General features: G+C 37.5%; 1 protein-coding gene across 1 annotated transcript in view; it reads right to left on the bottom strand.

The window, feature by feature from the left end:
* Positions 1–8,977: 8,977 nt before the first annotated feature.
* Positions 8,978–18,687, bottom strand: part of PLD5 (phospholipase D family, member 5) — a 101,226-nt gene continuing 91,516 nt past the window's right edge. The window contains exons 6-9 of the mRNA XM_010017580.1: positions 17,983–18,122; positions 15,765–15,930; positions 11,248–11,362; positions 8,978–9,213 (exon numbers count right to left, since the gene is read on the bottom strand). Coding sequence (XP_010015882.1) covers positions 8,978–9,213; positions 11,248–11,362; positions 15,765–15,930; positions 17,983–18,122 — 657 coding nt within the window. The remainder of the gene's footprint in view (positions 9,214–11,247; positions 11,363–15,764; positions 15,931–17,982; positions 18,123–18,687) is intronic.

The raw sequence follows: 18,687 nt of genomic DNA, 5'->3' as shown, positions 1-18,687 counted from the left end.
CGATACAGTGCCAATGGCACACTTCAAGATCTAAAATACGTTTGCAGAGAGGTGGCCTTCTTTTGAAGAAAGTAGTGTTGGGTACGGTGGTGAGCTTGGACCACCTTAACTGTCACAAGATGACAGTACCCAGCTTAGATGCCCTCTGTGGCTGAATGCCACCCGAAGGGTAAAGTTGAGGTCATGCGGCTTGAAGTTGTCTGTGGTTCTGAGTTGCTTGTTACTGCCTAGCTTGGCAGGTTAACCTGGTGTGTGACTCCAGGACAACAGTGAGCAAAATACCTGGAGGCAAAGTATGTGTTAGTTGCGCAGGGTTTGCAAAATTGGGCTCTAGATCCTGACATAGGTTTTGGATATGCCCCGGTGAAATCATATTGAGGAGTATGACTTTAAACCCTTTCCCTGTCCAGGTATTTTTCCAGTAGTGTCTGCATTCTGCTTTTGCCCTGACTCCTCTCGTCTTCGTACATTGTAATTTGTGTGTCTTTAAACAACATGTGCATGTACTTCCTTCTTCTGAGCACTTCAGGTAAAGCTAGTGGGAAGTAACCTTGTAGGATGTTACAGCACCAACGATGCAAGCTGCAGGGATTCATCCCTGTGTACAAAGCAGCAAGGGATTCAGAAACAGCATGTAGGAAATAGCTTGAAAAGGAAAAAGACAAGAGACAGAAGGGGAGATAGAAAAAACATTTGCCAATGAAAAAGAGGATTGAGGAACGGGAAGAGAGAATTGGGGCAGTAGTTGCTGTTCCCTCTGGGTTTTTTTTAAAAAGAAAAAAGTATAATCCTCTCTGGAATGTTTAAGTCAGAGAGAAACGTTGCCCTTTGTTCTATAAAAAGTGAGCTTTGGCACACGGGTAATGTGGGAATGAAAAGGTGAATATAGATGGCTTTGGTATGTGCTATCAGAAATGGTTACATTGATGTATTTCTGCACTGTGGGCCATTATTCCAAGTTACTTTATGTGGGCATATTCCTGTGTTTTAGTAAATGGTATGTGGCCCTTTCTAGAAAGAGCTGTACTATTTCCTGTCAGTAGGACAGCAGTGGAGCAAGTCATTGTACTAGAGATGTTCCAAGCTCTTCTGGCACAGATGCTTATTTTTCCTTTGAGGATATGTCTCCATGCATATGTGTGTGGGGAGTCTCAACTCTGGGTTTGGAATCTGATATGGATGGGGGAATTTGGAATCTGAGATGGATGGGGCATCTAAGTGCTTTTATTCTATCAACTGGCACTTGGAACATGGGCTTATTTTCGTTGGCTTGCTTGCTGCCACAGATGTTGTTTTCCTGTCTTTCTCCACATTGGTTCGCTGTGATCTCTGTGTTGACATCTGACGACATAAATGCTGCGAGAAGTGATTTATTTATTTATTTATTAATGATTATTTGGCAGCAGGTTCTCTATAAATACAGAAACCCATTTTTTTGTCTGCCTTTTAAGCTGCATACATGGACATAAGACTTTGCTGAAACCTTTGTACCATGTATCAAAGCTAGTAGTTCACAGCAGTTTAGATGTGGGGACTGTCCACAAACGTAACAGTGTTTCGGTTTATAAATTTCAGCTTCATTAATCAGAGGCACTGCACTGGCCTTGCATTCTTTTTCCAATTCTTTTTTAATTAACGTTGGCAAAAATTAGGGTGTGTTCTGGTTTTGTTCCTGATTTCTTATGCATTTTAATATTTGTACTAGGTTCTTTGGGTCCTTTGCTGAATCTATCAGTCATTTTTTCTTTCCACAGGGAATATTGTTATAATCTGGTTTGGAAATGTCTGTCTTTGAAGAATCTGGAGCTTGTTAAAAGCAGATGTCATAGCTGTCTTGAGTATAGTGAGATGGAGGTAAAGGAGCTCTCCTGAGAAACCTGACAGTTTGCTACAAAGATGCTGATGCTAAGTTCTGAGCCTTGAGTTCCCACAGGTACATCAGCTGTGCACCACCTTTTGAGAATTAATAGAAGTTGGATGCGTAAGATCTTTGCTTTTCATTTTGAAACTGGATCAGCTCTATTTCTATTAGCAACATGAGCTATTCCTTGAAAAGAGGAGACAGTGAATTCTGCATTTTTTACCTGCCTCTTTCACCCCTCTTAGTGAAGAAATTGACACAGTTCCTAAAGATAAGGGGTATTTGACCTCTCACCTTTTCAAGCTAAAGTTAGCTGCACATTTTAGTCATTACAAATCTGGTTGTATGGTAAAGAGTGGTTTACACAAGATTAAAACGAAGCAACCAGAAGAACCTCTACTTCATTTAAAGTTTGCCAGACATTCTCCCCACCCCCTACCCTTCTTTTTCTTACAGATTTTGCATATGTGTCTCTCCAAGTGAGGAACTATATGAGGACCCTGGAATTATGTGTTTGACCTCCTTTATTATGCTTTCTCTAATATCACATTAGGTGGGGGATCTCTCAAAGGACAAAAGCATGCTGAGCAGGCAGCGGTTCTGAGAAGCAGCAGATAACTAAAAATATTTTGTTTTCTTTGCTTGGCAGGCAGTGACAAGTGAAAACCTCAATTGGGTGGCTGAAGAAGCAGGAGACAGTGAGAGGACAAGTGAGAGCAGAAGAGTCTTGTGACATTTAGAAAGAAACAGCTGTCACTTCCAGGAGCCTCCTGTATTTCTGTCAAATTTCAAGAAAAACATTGAATACAGGTACAGTGTCATTTGAAAAACTACAAAAAAGGAATAATGTGGAGTAATTTTATACTGGGCAAATCTACTGGAAAACATTTGTAAGCAAGTCAGTCAATAAAATGTTGTTCCACACACTCCAATTTGAAGAGCTGCTCAGTTTATTACATACTGTCTTGCTTAGACAATGTCTCTAATCTTTAGTGTAAAGATTCTTTCACAATTAAAATCCCCATTAAATCCCTCAAAGTTATGTTTGAAAATAATTGCAGCTCCTAAGTAATTTATGAACTTTATATAATAGCATGGGAGGGCAGAATTTTTTTATTTGTGTGATTACTTTGTCAGATTTTATTGCCTGATACTTTTGCTTAGTTTTCACCAATTTATTAGGAGTTCAGAATGGTATCTATCTGATTTGACTGTATATTGAGAGAACATGCAAATGCTGTATGTGATGTGAAATTTACAGATGTGTGCTGTGTTGTAAATCCCTGCTTATGTAACACTAGAAAGTGCTAATGTACAAAGAGGAGCCCCATTTCAAATACTGCTTTACTTCTCAGTATCTGCTACATAGAAATTGATGGGCTTTTACTCATGCTGATTTTTTTTCTCTGAAGTTTGTAGTTGTCAAAGGTTCTTTCCTCATTCTGAAAACAATCATGGGTGAATGCATAAGAAATACAGGATTTTTCCAGGCAAAGAAACAAAATGAGAATGAAGCCGAGCTTTTAGGCCAACACCCAGTCCATTAACTCAGTCTGATTCAAGTTGGTTTGCCTCTGTAGCTATTTTTGCCCCTTCCTCTCTACCCTTACCATGTTTTATGCTGTTACAGGAGGGATGGATATTATTATGTGAGACACATTTTCCCCCAGGTGCTCATGCAACACTGTCGTAATACATGTAATTTGTATTATTCATGTTTGTTACCATGCAACATAAAAGAGCAAAGAAGAGTCCTCTGGAATGCTACAATTGTCAGTCATTTTATTATATTATGTTCTATCCTGTAGCCTAAATCAGCCAGCAACCTTATTTCTCTTCTTAAGGGGAAAATAGCCATGTTCACTTTACAGGTCTAAAAAGATTAAGGTGTTCCTGTAAAAATGCAGTGTAGAACTTGCTGTGAACAGAAGAGCTGACTCCATTGATTATAGCAGAGTAATTCACAGTAGTGTGATTTTTGTCCTGTGTGTATTTTGAACTTTATGGAAAACTTAACCTTAGTGTGTTAATGCCATGGTAGCATATGAATATGGAATAGAAATGTGTTTTCATGAAAACCCATTTTAAGTTACTGTGTTGAACCTGCTCAATGCAGCTGGATTCTTCAGTCGTATTCTCTGTAAATTCCTGATCTCAAGATTATTCAAGCATACAATTCTCACAGACTTTTTCTTTGAAGCCCATGCAGGGCTAATCCAAACAGGAGGTGCAGTAGAAAGCTCCACTGTATTGTAAGACTGGAGTTCATCTACTGCTTTCAGCATCGGAGTGTAAAGCATGAGTTCTTCTTTTCTTGTCTAAACTATTTTGAATGAAGTTTCTTTTACATGCTAGTTTGGCAAGCTTCTAAGGCATTTGTGCAAAGTGATGATGCAAAAGCAACCTGATTCAACACTGAGAAATTCATAAATAACATCCAGCAGTAATTAAAGTAAAAAACTACAGCTAAGAAAAATAATTCCCCTACAGTATCAGTTGAGCTACTATACTCTTCAGTGTTACAAGTAGAATATGTTTACTGGTGCCTTCAACTCAGGAGGTATCGTTGTGAGTTTTAAATACACCAAGGATTCGTTCTGTTTGCTGTTTTGTTTTTTTTTTTTTTTTTGTTTACATAGACTGAATTGGATTAACAGTGATTAAAAAACCATTAATATATACGTAGAGAAGGGATAAGAGTGGAATTAAAACACAATGCCAAAAATCACTATCTGGAAACATACTACACATGTAGTCGGTATTTTTGTATTAAAATAAGAAGTTAATTTTGAAGTCCAAAATGGTTCTAAGATAACTTAGCGCACTCTATAAGGCCATTCTCAGGAGTCAAGCACATGATGCTCAAGATGGGGATATTTGTGAAGGATTTCAGTTTGAAGAACTGGAATAGCCAGCTGATGTCTTTACCATCTCAATGAGAAAGTCTGCGCCATTTTCAGTAAGTACGTACTAAAGTCACAAAAAAACCAACCCTGTAAACTCTTTGGCTGCGTTTCTCTTTAGCGTTAAATGGCAGGTATCATTCACACACAGCGTAGTTGTTCGGTTTTTATGTATGCAAATCTCAATGAAGTAGTAGAATTTAGGTAGCTAGTAGTATAGTGAATAATGGGTAGGTCTTAAAAATAGCCTCAAATTCAGTTCAGAGGTGCATTTATTTTTTTTTTTAATTCATTTACAAAAAGGTGAGGAGAAGAAAAATCAGACAAAAAAATCTGTTCCTCTTGGGGTACAGCTATGGCTGTTGTGCCTTGGCACATAATCCATGCTTTTCTGGCCTTGGGAGAGAAGGTGAGAGTAGTTGTGGATACGAGTTTACGATTCAGGCAGAAAAAATGGTAGCCAGCCCAAAGCAACTTGATAATTAAGAAGGGTAACCACTGCATGATTTCTGGACTTCATCCTGTGCCTACAGGAATTTCTGTGGTTATGCTTTTGGTATCAGCCAGGTGTTGGGGAAATAATTGAGATTTTATTTATTTTTACACCTTGACAAAACAGAATAAATCAACTATGTTGTGGATTAGTTGATAATAAAGACAGGAGTACTTTGTGAAATTCAGTTGTAGAACTGGGCTTGGATAAAAATGCTCAAATTTAGATAATGCTTGTGGTTTGGACTAACATCTCACATTCAGTTTTTGTCTTTTTGTGACTCTAGTTTTCGTTATGAACCTGTAAACATCACAATATGTAGTCTCAGGAAGGTCACTGTATGTCTCAATACTAGATAGATACATCTTTAGCAGGACTTCATGTGAGGAGCAGTTAAAAGCTTGTATGAATAAGGCACTAGTAAATGTTTGCAGCAAACAACAATTACAGTCTGTATTCTTTAAGAATAAAGCCGTTCGGTTTAGGAAATTGACTTTAATATGACAGAGATACCAATGCCAGTTAGAAGGGGGTTAGAGAAAGTGCATCTTCTGGATTATGCATGTGAGGTCTGTCAGAAACCACTGAATGCAAATTCCTAAGTTTGGAAATAGCCCATGCAACAGTGGTACTCAGGAGAGCTAAAGCAAGAGGAAACTGGTCTAGATTCTGATTCCTGCTAAACCCATGTGCAAGGACTGTAATGGATTTGCTCCAGATTTATTTACAGTGGTAAAAGGATTTGAAGCCAAAATCGAGGCTGCTACAGCAAATTTAGTTAAACAGTAACAGTACTGACCCAAAACAAATAATTGAGTATAATCCCCTTAACTTCAAAAAAGAATCTAATTTTTTTAATTTCCTACTTGTTGAAGTCCAGTGATGCACTTTGTCTTTTGCTAAGATAACAGACCAAAGCCTTCTGTACTACTTTGGAGTTGCTGCCATTCTAAACAGTTGGTTAGTAAAATATCTGAAACTTGAGTCTGCCAGTCTGTATGTAGGATGGCTCGCTGCTATTTCACATCATGAGTTTTTTAAAAAAAAAAAACAAAAGTTTTCTGTTCATAAAACCTCAACAAACTGCAATTTTAAAATGTACTTTTACATATCATTGCTTTTGGGGGCATCATTGAAGCACCAGTATTTGTTTAGCAGGCCAGTAAGAATACATTTGTAAACTAATGGATCTGGTTAACATTCATGATTGTATTTCCCTAGCATCTGTCCAGTAAAACTACTACATCTGACCCATTCATTTGATATACTAAATGGAGGGTCAGTGGTAACTTCAGTCTGATTTCATCACTAAATCCTGCTTTGTAAACAGATAGCTTAGCTTCATCTGCCAGAGTTCTATTCCGCTCAGATCTTCCATTATTACTTCTGTATTACAAGATGTCTTAAAACACTTAACACATTTTTAGTATCCATAATGCAAGAGGGAAAAAAAATACATTGATTCATGCCTGTATGTTGCTACCATCAGGTGCTACAACTACCAATGCTGGAGAGTGGGGGTTTTCTTGTTTACTTGGGGTGGTTTTGTATCTTATGTAAAGACTAAGTATTAAGTTTATATCAAGCTTTAAGATCACCCATGCCTGGGGATATTAGAAGCTTTATAAATAACTGGCTTGTAAAGATGTGGTATGTTTTTGTTTGATTTGGTATTCTTTAGCTTTGACTCAAGACTAAATTCATTGGTGGTATAACTTGGTTGAAATTTTCACCAGAATTCAATATGGATTAATACTCGTTTCTTAAAACAAAAAAACCCCACCAAGTAAATTAAGTGCTGGGGATTGTCCTCCCATACTTGCTGTACATATTCTAAATTACATACAGAAAGAAAATACAGAAATGACTCTTCACAAAGATCTTTCCTTCACTTATTTCTTATATGAATGTCAAGAATATATGCTTTTCTGTTGGGGGGGAGGTAATAAACAGCATGTGTGTATCTGAGTATTAGAAAATGCTACTGAGCAGTAGAGCTGTGCAGAATCTGTTCTGTAAAAGTTGACAAATTTAATTTTTACGTAACTATTTTCAGTAAGATGATGTAAATCTTGGCAATTCTAAAAGGAACAATCATTCTTTGTCAAAAGTGTGCCTTTTGCAATCATAAGTGGTTTTGCGGTGTGTCTCTAGCTGGCAATTTGAAGTTGTGCATATGTTACCACGTTAGAATTTCCTAAGCTGTGCTTCCTTTAAAATAAATTTGAACTTTCTGTGACCTTGTAAATGAAACTGGTGTTTTGAAAGTCACGGTTTTTAACTTGTTTTTAAGACTTAAGTAATACTTTGGGATGTGGTTGTTTTCCTTCTCTTCTGCTTTCAAACTGTGCCTTCAGTAACATACAGCCAGGTGAGAAAAGTCTGCAGTTTGGGGAAAGTTCTGTGAATATTTTAAAACCCGCAGAACAGTTTGCTTTCATAGCTGTATTTCTTCAACAGAAGCAGAAGGATAGTAATGAAACATTTTTATTATGAAATGAAGCTATTACAGCTCTGACCAGAGAACAAAAACTCATTGTCAAACATCTAAATGTGTTTTTTTGGGTTTTTGGGTTTTTTTTTGTTTTTTTAAAAAGCAAATTTACACTTTCATGGAAGAGGCGCTGCTTGGTACAACTGAGTTATGTTTGTAGAGGCACACTGTTAACACCAACTGAAACTGTGGCCTAAAATAAAGGTATCACATTTGTTTGTGCTGATGGATGACACCGGTATGGATGACATTTGATCAAGAAATCCTACTTCATGATTTTTTCAAAGTAAAAGGAGGTGTAAAATCAAACAAAATGACTGGAACATTTAACAACAATTATTGCATGATTTTGCATAACCCTTGACCTTTCTAAAAAGCAGTATTTGATTTTTTTATCATATTTTATGTATTATGCATATAATGCGATAATGAGTCATCACACAACTGCTCTCACGTGATAAATATTTAACTTGGGGAAGAAATTTTCTTGAGATAACAAAAAAGAAAAATCAGTTCTAGGTCTTTACTGTTAAGCCAGAGATTTTGTTAGATGAAACATGTTGAAAGGAATCTGTATTACGATGATTAAAAAAGCCCCGCATATCTGAGAGGCTTTAGGAATTATGATGAATTTGATGGATGAATTACCAGTAATATAAATCTCATGTGTTTTAAGGCTAGTTCGAAGAAATGGAGCAGTGATACTCAAACTAAATGCTCAAATAAGGAAGTATTTGCATGACTGGCTATTTAAAGGCAATGATTTGTACGGGTGAAAGTTTGCTTATTCCCTTATATTTTTCTAATACAGTAAACCTACCATCTACTTGAACATCAGTAATAACTAATCTGAGAATTCTGCCATTTGAGAGCATGAATCTTGGTTTTGCCTCACGGTTCATTCTAGCCAGGTTGGCAATTAGGGAAAGTCCTAAAACTGAAAGAGAAAAATGGACACATGCTGTTAAATTAAACTGTGGAACCTTAATGTGGAAGCAGAAATGACATTCAGTGTCAGAAGTTACAAACTTGAAAATCTTAAATAATTCAATATAGAGAATATAGTTTAGACAGTTTTTATGCAAGTGTGCTTTTTCCTAAAAACACCCCCCCCAACCGAACTGTTTTTTTTTGCTTTTTAAGTCTTTTGTCTGTAAATATGAAAGAAAGAGGGTTACACCCCAGCGTCATTCTTCATCGCCATACTATACAGTAAAATAGTCTTTCTAATTCACATTGCTCATGGCAGTCTTATTTGATGTTGCTTTATTAAGTTTGTGATTAAAGCAGTTTGGGATTTTTGTTGGTTGTAAACTTTTGGCATAATGTGAATACCAGTCCCTTTCAAAAACAGCCTTGAGTTGCTTAATGATGCTTGTGCTGTTCCCCGCGTCTGCTTGGTTGATAACAAGGCCAGCTCCAGCATTCTGTGTAAAAGCATTGCCTACCCAATCAAAATTACCTACGAGTAAAGGCAGGAATATACAATAAGTTTCTGACATTAAAAAGAAAACAAGCAATCTCCCCAAAGGCAATCCAGCATGATACAGCATAATGTGTCCCGGTGCCTACCTGGGCAGAGGCAGAAGTAAGTTTTCTGTACTTGCGGGAAAGAAAAAACTCCATTACATACCAGTGTGCAGTGCAGAGTGTTTCTGGAAGTTTAACAGCTCTAATCCTTCATAAGTGAAAACAGGTTCTTTTATTTATTCAGAACTAACTAACTTGCTCTTCCTTTTGCATATATTGTATTATTACACCATCTACTTTCCTTATCAGCCTTTTCAGTGCCAAGAATGAAGTGTATTTTTTTTCCTGTATAAACAGTTTAAAGTAGATGGTAATGCTGAACCAAACCAATAGATCTTTTACAAGTCACCCACTGATAGATACTATTTCAGGAAAGAAAAGCAGGTTTTACTGCTTTATGCCAGTTATTACTGCCTTTGTTGATATCTAAGGTAGCGAATGAGCATTCCAGAGCCTGATGATCACAAGGCAAAGAGGGTAATTGGATTAATCGAGAACAGGTGAACCAAGTGTTTCAGTTATTTCTTTTTATTTCACTAGAACTAGAACTATTTAAGTTGTACATTTACAACACATGCAGTATTTTGAAGAAAAAAATGCTGTTACTAGAGGTCAGATTTAAAACAACATCTGAACATACATGAACATGAAGATATCTGAGAAATTTATTCCTTTTATTTAAGTATTCAGGAAATGTTAAGAGTTCTAAAGTTGTCAAGAATGGTAACTTGAAGCCTCATCATAAGGGACATTTCTTCCTATGCTTGCAGGTAAAAGGTATATCAGGTCCTTAAGCACGTATTTGTATTGCACACAGCTTTGATAATGTACTTCTTTCATTTCTTTATATGTAAGGATGTAAGGACATTGGGAAAGAAAAAAAACAACTCAGCTAAGAATCCATGCTGTGTAGACAGGTTATAAGTTATTGAAATTTGATCTGGCTATTGGAATTTAGAGTGAAAAAAATTATTGGGGGGGGTGGAGCTTATAAACAGTTGGGAGATGAGGAATAAGCTGCACTATTGGAAGTGAAAAGTAAGATTTGGAGAGGTTGAGAGGGGGACAGGTGGGTGGGTATGCTTAAAGCCCAGCAAGGTGAGCTTTTCAGAGTAGCTCTTGGTTGTATCTCTGCACAACTTGGGATTCTGCATCTCTGTGTGTATGGGCATGCTTCTGTGTTGCAGCCTTAGCATTCCCTCTGCCTCTGCAATCGCTGGCTTTAAGCTCTTCGCAGTGAGAGTGAGGAAGTAAGCTAGTAAAGCATCAAGCTGCAGCATATTAGAATGCATGTTTTCTCTCTTGGCTTTATAAAATCCCATGAGTTACCTTTTAGTTCAGTAGGAGTTTTCTGATCCTGCAGCTCACACACAGCTCAAGCAGTCAGATTTTTTTTTTTTAAAGGAAGTTTTTGGCCTGCATTCAGTAAGCATTTGATGGATAATGAACTTCTGCTAGAGACCTTACTTAAATACACCTTTAACCCCAATTACCATTTAGATCTGTACCTAATGTTAGGAGGGTGTCTGGAATGTCATGGCAGTAAATGGAATAATACTTCAGAAGGTGAGAATAAAAGGCATCTGTACAACAGTATTTACCAGGATTGACTATAGCTTTAGTAATAACATGGAAAGTGGAGAACAGTCCCATCTTCATTGGACTGTAGAAACCAGAGAATATGTTAATAAGCCCATCTATTCATATTTGATAAAGTGTGCTGTATTTGTGTTCTCAGTCTCTTTTTAAACACTGCAAGCAGACCATTACTTTTGAGAAACTCATTCCTGGGGGAAGGAGGAGAAGTTTTTAAATGAGAAGAAGCTGAAAGCTCAGTTTCCATCCAGGTTAGCAAGGAAAATTAACTATTACTTAGGCATATCAGCTGTAGATTCTTCACTTACAAATGGGTGTTACTTCAGGCTTTTGGGTACAAACTAGGATTTCTTGAGGTGTGGTTACTTACCAATGTATGCAGCTCCCTCAGTCACCATATATTTGTTACGATTTAATTTGGGAAGGGAAGTGTTCTTCTGTTCTTTAAGAAAGCACGCATTCTCTTCCTCAAGGTCGAAGAATTTCTGCCATAAAATAGAGTAGACTGCAGGTTAATACGAACTGTTCTATAATGGACAGAAAAAATATGGTCTGTTCTCTACTCTTTATTGAAAATGAGTTAGTGCTACAGAACAGCTTGAGTTTTTATAGCCAAGCATTAATTTTAATAAAACACTACACATTGTATTGCTGAGTAAGTTCTCATAGTTTATAATACTTGTTATGCCTTGGTATTCAGAGCTATACAAAGGGCATGGTTCTTGCATGCTAAAAGCAATACAGTGCCAGGTAGTAAAGGCTGTTGAATGAACAAAAACCCCATCTTCATGTTCTGCATGGTAAGAGCCAGGAACTTTTCTTTAGCTCATTTCCTCGATCATTGAGGGAGACTGGGGTTTGAAGTCTGCTTCAGGATCCAGATTGGCAGGCACACCAACAGCTGAATTAATACCTTCATATTGCAGTTTCCAACAGGAAACCTAGTAAGATTTTTTAAATTTTTTAGGGTGTTTTTGTTTGTTGTTTTTTTTTTTATTTTATTTTGGAGCTATATCTACACCCTGTCTGCATGAGTGCCAGACAAAAATGTGATTTTCTAGTACAAATATAAGTATTGTTTATTTTATCAAGGAAAGCAATACCTAGACAGAGATTCTAAAACCAGAAGCAGAGAGTAACATGTTGAAAGAAAATTAAATATTTAACGCATGACTGGGAAACTGTGGTTGAGGTGATGGTGTAGATGCTCGGAACAATCCTAATTCACAGCATATCACTGGTAAAAAGTAATGGGCTATACACTACACCTACTTAAGACATCAAAAAATTGTATTAGAGGAACGCCACCCCAGGACTCCATGATCATTCTTGGGGGTCTGTTTTCTGTAATGCAAAATTCATCTCTTGAACTCAGGCTTTTTTTTTAATACAAACCTGGAACAAATCTTTTTAGGTTATAGAGATGTCTTGCAGAATAATATTACTACTTTGAAAACCCAACTGTAAAATACTAAATTCATTATTGTAATGTAGTGGTCTCTGCGGTTGACTACATCATCAGCTTGATTAAAACTCCAAGAGCTTGTGGTTTTTTCAGGGCCCTGATATTGCATGATACTATGGTGCAGATTTATGATGAATAACTATCAAAAAGTTGTTTCCATAAACAGTCTCTGGATTTTGTATGTCACTGCATGCTTACTTACTTGTTATCTTGCACAGCTTAATGTTTGTCAGGAGTTCAGATAACAGCAGAATTCCAGATACAGTTTTTTTGAATTCAAAAACAAGCCAAACAACCTGAACTGTTTGAGTGATTGCTTCATAAAGGTCACTGAAAAAGATTATTCTATGTAAAACTGTTATCTGTCCTGTAAGTGAGATTTTTCATAGAACCACAGAATGGTTTGGATTGGAAGGGACCTTAAAGATATCTAGTTTCAACCCCTCTGCCATGAGCAGGGACACCTTCTCCTAGACCAGGCTGCTCAACGCTTCATCCAACCTGGCCTTGAATACTTCCAGGGAGGGGGCAGCCACAGCTTCTCTGGGCAACTTGTTCCAGTGTCTTACCCTTTTAGTAAAGCACTTCTTCCTAGTATCTAACCCAATTCACATCTAACTAAGCTGCATGGAGAAAGTGTATTGTTAATTAAAGATTTTTAACGTCACTACAATTACAGCATCATGCTTTTTAAAAGAATTAGAACAAACCATCTTAACAGCTGTAAAGGAAAGTTTACTAGATATTAAGGGTTAGTTCTTGGACAACATCAAGACTGTGTGCTTGAGGAACTGCACTGCAAACATGTGCCCAGCACAGAAAGTAGAGGCACTTGGCAAGCCAGAGATGGAGCTATAGCTTTCTGAGAGAGTTGTGAATTTTTTGATAAAGCCAGAAGAAAATGGTCATGTTTTCCTGGCGCAACAAAATGGGAACAGATACAGGTGTGCATAGGATCTGTAGACACAGATGCACAGTTGATGGTCACTTAGGGTGTATCCCCTTGATGGACAGCTAGGGCATCCATCCAGGAGTCACACAGGGATGAGGAACATACTAATATTGCAAGGAATAGTGTAAAATATGCACATGGGTAAAGTATTCAATGCTAGAAAACAAAACATAATAAGTTGTCATCTTCCCAGTGTTAGGAAAATTAGCAAAAATTTACATACCTTCATGTAAAAATAGTCAAGCACAATAATCATGTAAGCTTAGTCGTCAAATTGAAATAGATTCAGCAGATGTGCTGAATGGAAAAATCATACGTTAGTGTTCTGTTTGTATTATGACCTTGTAAGAGAGAAAATTTCAGATCCAGGAAGAAAAGAGAAGGACTGAAAACGTCACATGCTCTCCGGCAACAGCAGAGAAGCTATTTAGTGCTTGACAGTACACGTACTAGTAGGGAAACCCATCTGCCCTCGCAAAGATGATACGCACATGTACTTTAGATAAGCAAGTGAACCAGCACTGGCATTAAGTAGCACAGCCTAACATTCTCCAACATGCGCCTTCAGCAGAAGTACTGCGTTAATAATACACCACCTTCTGCTAACATTTCATTAATCTTTTCCATTCTTACTTTAGGAGTTTAGAGCTTTAAAATTAAACTATTGCTTAGGAGAAAAGGTTTCATAGTTAATTCATAAAACTTTGCTTGAATTTATAACTTACAGTTCTCTTAATATTTCAGTGTTCTGGAGTATAAACACATACAACACATGTCTGCATGATGGTATTTTCTGTACAGAGTTTAGTTTGACTTTGTTTGCTCATACTCAAAGGTGAACCAAAAAGGAAAAGTGGAATTTTCCAATAATTTAAAAGATTTGAGTTTTCACCTTGTTATCCTATTCCCCTGCACCCTAGTTTTGTTTTACTTTGACCCTAGGTAGAACAGATGTCAAGATGCAAAAGAAATGGAGTTTTTAAAAACTAGTGCTCATCTTGCATGTTTTGTGAGGTAAAGGACTGTCATGACAGAGCCTGTGCACAGTTTCAGCCAAAATCAAGCAGATATCATTAAACTCTGAGCATTGGGCTATTACTCGTGCCAAGGCTTATTTAAGGCAGTGACTTACCCAGTGTGTGGAACACGTGATGCACAGCACAGAGATCACTGAGGTGCGTTGTACCTTTACAGCTATTTAAATCTGGAGCAGTCTCATTTTTTTACTGGAAGTGGTATTTGTATTTTCTACCTGCAGACAGAATATCTACCTAAAGAGATGTCTAGATTTATTTTTTTTTCCCTTTTAGGATTTAGTTCTTGATGAGATAAATTCTGTACTAAAGATTCTACCTGCTGTAAATAGATGGAAATGGATATGAGTATGTAGAGCATTCGGTGCCACTTAAATAAAAAATAAGTTTGAATACATAAATAGAATTTTGATGATAAATACAGAACAAGCTGGAAAATACTCAAAATTTAAGTGGCTTAAGCAGTGTCAGCCATGTATGGGCTTTTTTACTTAAAAGCACACATTATGCTGCTTCTTACCTAGGGAAGTTGTAATACAGTGTACGTTGTAACAAAAATCCCTATTTCTAGACATGCATAAGTATAACTTTGTGTGTATAACACTAATAGTACTTGGGGTTTGCAATTGTAGATTTTAAAATGTCAAAGTGATTTAGTCGATTGTCAATTTAAGAAGTCAAATAATTCAGCAGATTAACACAGTTATTAAAAAAAACCCCAAAAAACCAAAAAACCAAACAAAAACCAACAACAGAAAACCAAAACCCCAAAACACCCAGAAAGGAATTGATCCATGATGAATTGATCCAAGATGGCTGATGGCCAGTGTGCCTCAATTCCATAAAACTGAACTGTATCAAGTTTAAAGTGGTACTTACCAGACACTCTTTTCTCTAACACAAATGTAACAGATATGGTATTTCTCATTTCCCTGTATTGCATGTCTAAAGTAGTCACATAATGGTGGTTCTAGTCTTCACAATTCTGATCTGTAGCCTGAATTTAATGTAAAATCTTCATTATTTTTTCTTGTACTTTGTACTTGACCAAAGTAGATGCTTACACAGCTGAACAATAAGGTTACGTGAATCCCAACTAAAACAGGTTTTTGTGCAGTCACATTTATCAGCCAGTATAAACAAGACATGACCATGGTTCACTCTGTTAGCTTTGCAGTAAAAGACCAGATGTAGTGTTTTACACAGGCTGTCCACTGCATGGATTGCCTTTTGGCATAATTCTGTTGTTTTGTTTTAATTTCTATAGCTATTACTACTAGGAATAAATTCTGTTCATCATGTTACATTTCCTGTTATTTAATGCCATTTAAATGCTTTAATATCAACAGAAAACACCTCCCAGTTGTGAAGTTTTCTTGGTTTTTGGAGGGCAGGGTTTGGGAAATATATTACAAAGCAATATGGATTATACTTACAACTTTCAAACTACAGCTTGGAACTTCAGTGCAAATAGCTTTTAGAGATGAAACAAAGTTAAAAGTAAGGGGATCTGTGTCTCTTGAGAAACTTATGAGAAGTCGTACTTTAATACTTCGTAATACTAAGGCTTCTCTTATCTTCCCATCTAAATATGGCCAGTACCTGTGGAGAAAGAATACAGTATATCCAGAGAACTTAAAAATTTCTTAGATTTCTACACAGCCAAGTCTAGACATCATAGAGAAAATAAAACACATGTGAATTTCATTTTCTGTTTGTTGGAGGAATACAGTTCTCATTTAAAGGGATTCTCACTAAACAGATTTGCCAGCATCCCCTTTTTGTGTCATTCTGCCCTGCACCAAAACTGTCACTGTGGGGACGGTGGGGTTGAGCACATCTTCCATGTGTGCAGGGGCACGGAAAGCTGCCAGAACACTTGCACAAAATGCAGGTACATTGACTTCCTGTAGCCAGGAAGGTTACTGTTACTTCTCTGTCACTGTGAGAGCAGTGGAGCTCTTGAGGTGCCAGAGAATCTCAGGACGAGTTACAGCTAGAGGGTGCTGCTTAACTAGGCCAGGCAGAGGGACAAGAAGGGTTTACTGTTGGTTGCACAAGTAAGGAAACAGCAACACTGTTCCCTCCCTGACTACCTTTTCTTCCTCTGTACTGGGACCATACAGGCTGGGGACTAAAATGCTTTCTGTAACTTCTTGCTTGGGAAAAGGAGAGCTGCTGCTATGCAGGGTGCTGGCATCCTTCAGCAGAGATGAAGATGGGTCATTTAAGGAGGATGCTACCTTTTTTCCTTATGAGGACTGCAGAAATTCTGCTACGAATGGGATGGTGGCATCCATGGTGCTCTTCTCACAATCACTAGTTAGCTTTGGGTTCTTGACCTTTGGTGGGAGCAGGTCAGGACAGGCAGAATTAGACAAAAGAAAACACATGTTTTCTTTATTCCAGCAGCATCAAGGCATTCAGCCTAATGAAATCTGAGCTCCACAATGCCAAAAAATAACTTACAAGTGAGAACTGGGAGCTGACAAGGTAGAGAAGCTGTGGCAGTGGCTCTAACACAAAGCCATGCTGTAGGGAATTTTTTAGGGAAAATGTTGAGGAATTCACACAGGTGGCTTCCCTGGATCTCCCTAATCCAGTAGATTTCTGAATTTTTCAGTCATCAGAATGGAGGAGGAGTGTAGAAGATAGATAACATTAACTGCAATCCTGTAGCAGTTCTACTAAGATCCTTTCCAGGATAAAGGAGAAATGTGAGGGATGGATGCACACTGTGAACCTGGAGTTCCTACAGCTCTACTCATGGTTCACTGTGAGAGAGGCTGTGCAAAAAGTTTACTGAGAAAATCAGGGTTTTTTTTTTTGACAAATTTGAATTAAACATCTTTAATTATGTAAAACTAGAAAAAAGCACATAACCAGATGTTTAGTTCCACTTAACTCTATGCAGACGAAGTGCAGGGATAGAATGGTAAGCTTTGGTAGATGCTCAATTTGTTGTGTTACTGAGTGTCAGAGGGACCACTAGATACTCGCCTTCTGAGTTGCACGGTTCATTACACTGTGGCACCAGTTTTGGGCCATGAGTACTTTTTTATGGTCTATACAAACAGGATCTTTAAAAATTACTTGGTTTTGTTTTTAGCAACTCTCAGTCAACCAAAATGTCATATAATTCAAATGTAATCTATGCTGAATTTGGAATTTATATGCCTTTTTCAATGAAATAATGGCATCTCCCATGTCGTATACAAGAACTCTCGTTACTTCTCTTTTAACACACAAAAACACACACTCGTTCTCTCATTGAATATCTGTATGATACTCATAAAATGCCAGCATCTGTGGTATCAAGATAGTGAATATAATAGTTTAAGAAATAGGATTTGTGTACAAGCAGATTCTTGTATTCCTGGGTCCCACTCACTTCCAGATGGTCAAACTAGACAATTTCTGATCTCCTTCAATAGGCACATCCAAAGCTTAGGACCCAGAACTGGAAATGTCTTCTTAGGTCCCAATTCTGCTCCCATTTAAGTCAATGGCAGAACTCTCACTGATTTCAATAAGAGCAGAATTGGGCCCCAAGAAATTGGTCCACAGTAGTTACTAATCTCCTGTGGGTTCACTTTGTCCAGCAGACCTTATTGGCATTATGAGAACGTGCTAGTCCTGGACATGGACACTCACCGTTTAGCGTTGGTGTCAATGACGATTGGCAAGTAGTCCATGACAGCTATGTATATAAACTGTTTTGCATCATCAATAACACTGTATATAGCTTCAATATCCAGGACTCTGTCCTTTGGGCAGAAGAGTTTAGGTGAATTCTGTGAAAGAAAACATTCAAATATGGCATTTAAAATACATGATTTATTTTCTCTTCCTCTCATTCTTCTTGAGATAGCAAGTAGCATAATTTATTTTAGTAGAGAATATTAACTGATACCTTCAACTGTCTTGCTAGAATACTCAAAGGTACAAAGGAGAGGTATTTGATTAACTTCCCCCTGAAAGCCTCACCATTTAGATGTAACTGTGGGTAAAATGTGGAAGACACAAACTTGTCATCAAACTGTCATCAAGCAAACTCTCCTTCAAGTTATATTTATTTCAGAGAATTTTGTTCCAGAGCCTCCCAGGACTGGTTACTATTAGCAGTATCTGTGTGATTGCCGCACAAGCCTGATCCATCACTTGGGACCGGAGATTACGTCTTATGATGTCAGTTCTGCTTAAAGTTCTGCACTCAGTCACTGTTGCTGGGAGATGCTGCAGTTTTGCAAGAAACCGATCTTTAAGACCTATCTTCAGGTATAAATTAACACTGGTAAGTGGTAAACCCAGCTTTCAGCTTTTCTGCCTTGTGTTTAGGGCTGTCGAATGTGTCAGACA

This window comes from Nestor notabilis, unplaced genomic scaffold, assembly GCF_000696875.1.
Source record: "Nestor notabilis isolate BGI_N333 unplaced genomic scaffold, ASM69687v1 scaffold447, whole genome shotgun sequence".
Taxonomy (NCBI): domain Eukaryota; kingdom Metazoa; phylum Chordata; class Aves; order Psittaciformes; family Psittacidae; genus Nestor; species Nestor notabilis.
This window is presented reverse-complemented; position numbering and strand designations above follow the sequence as displayed.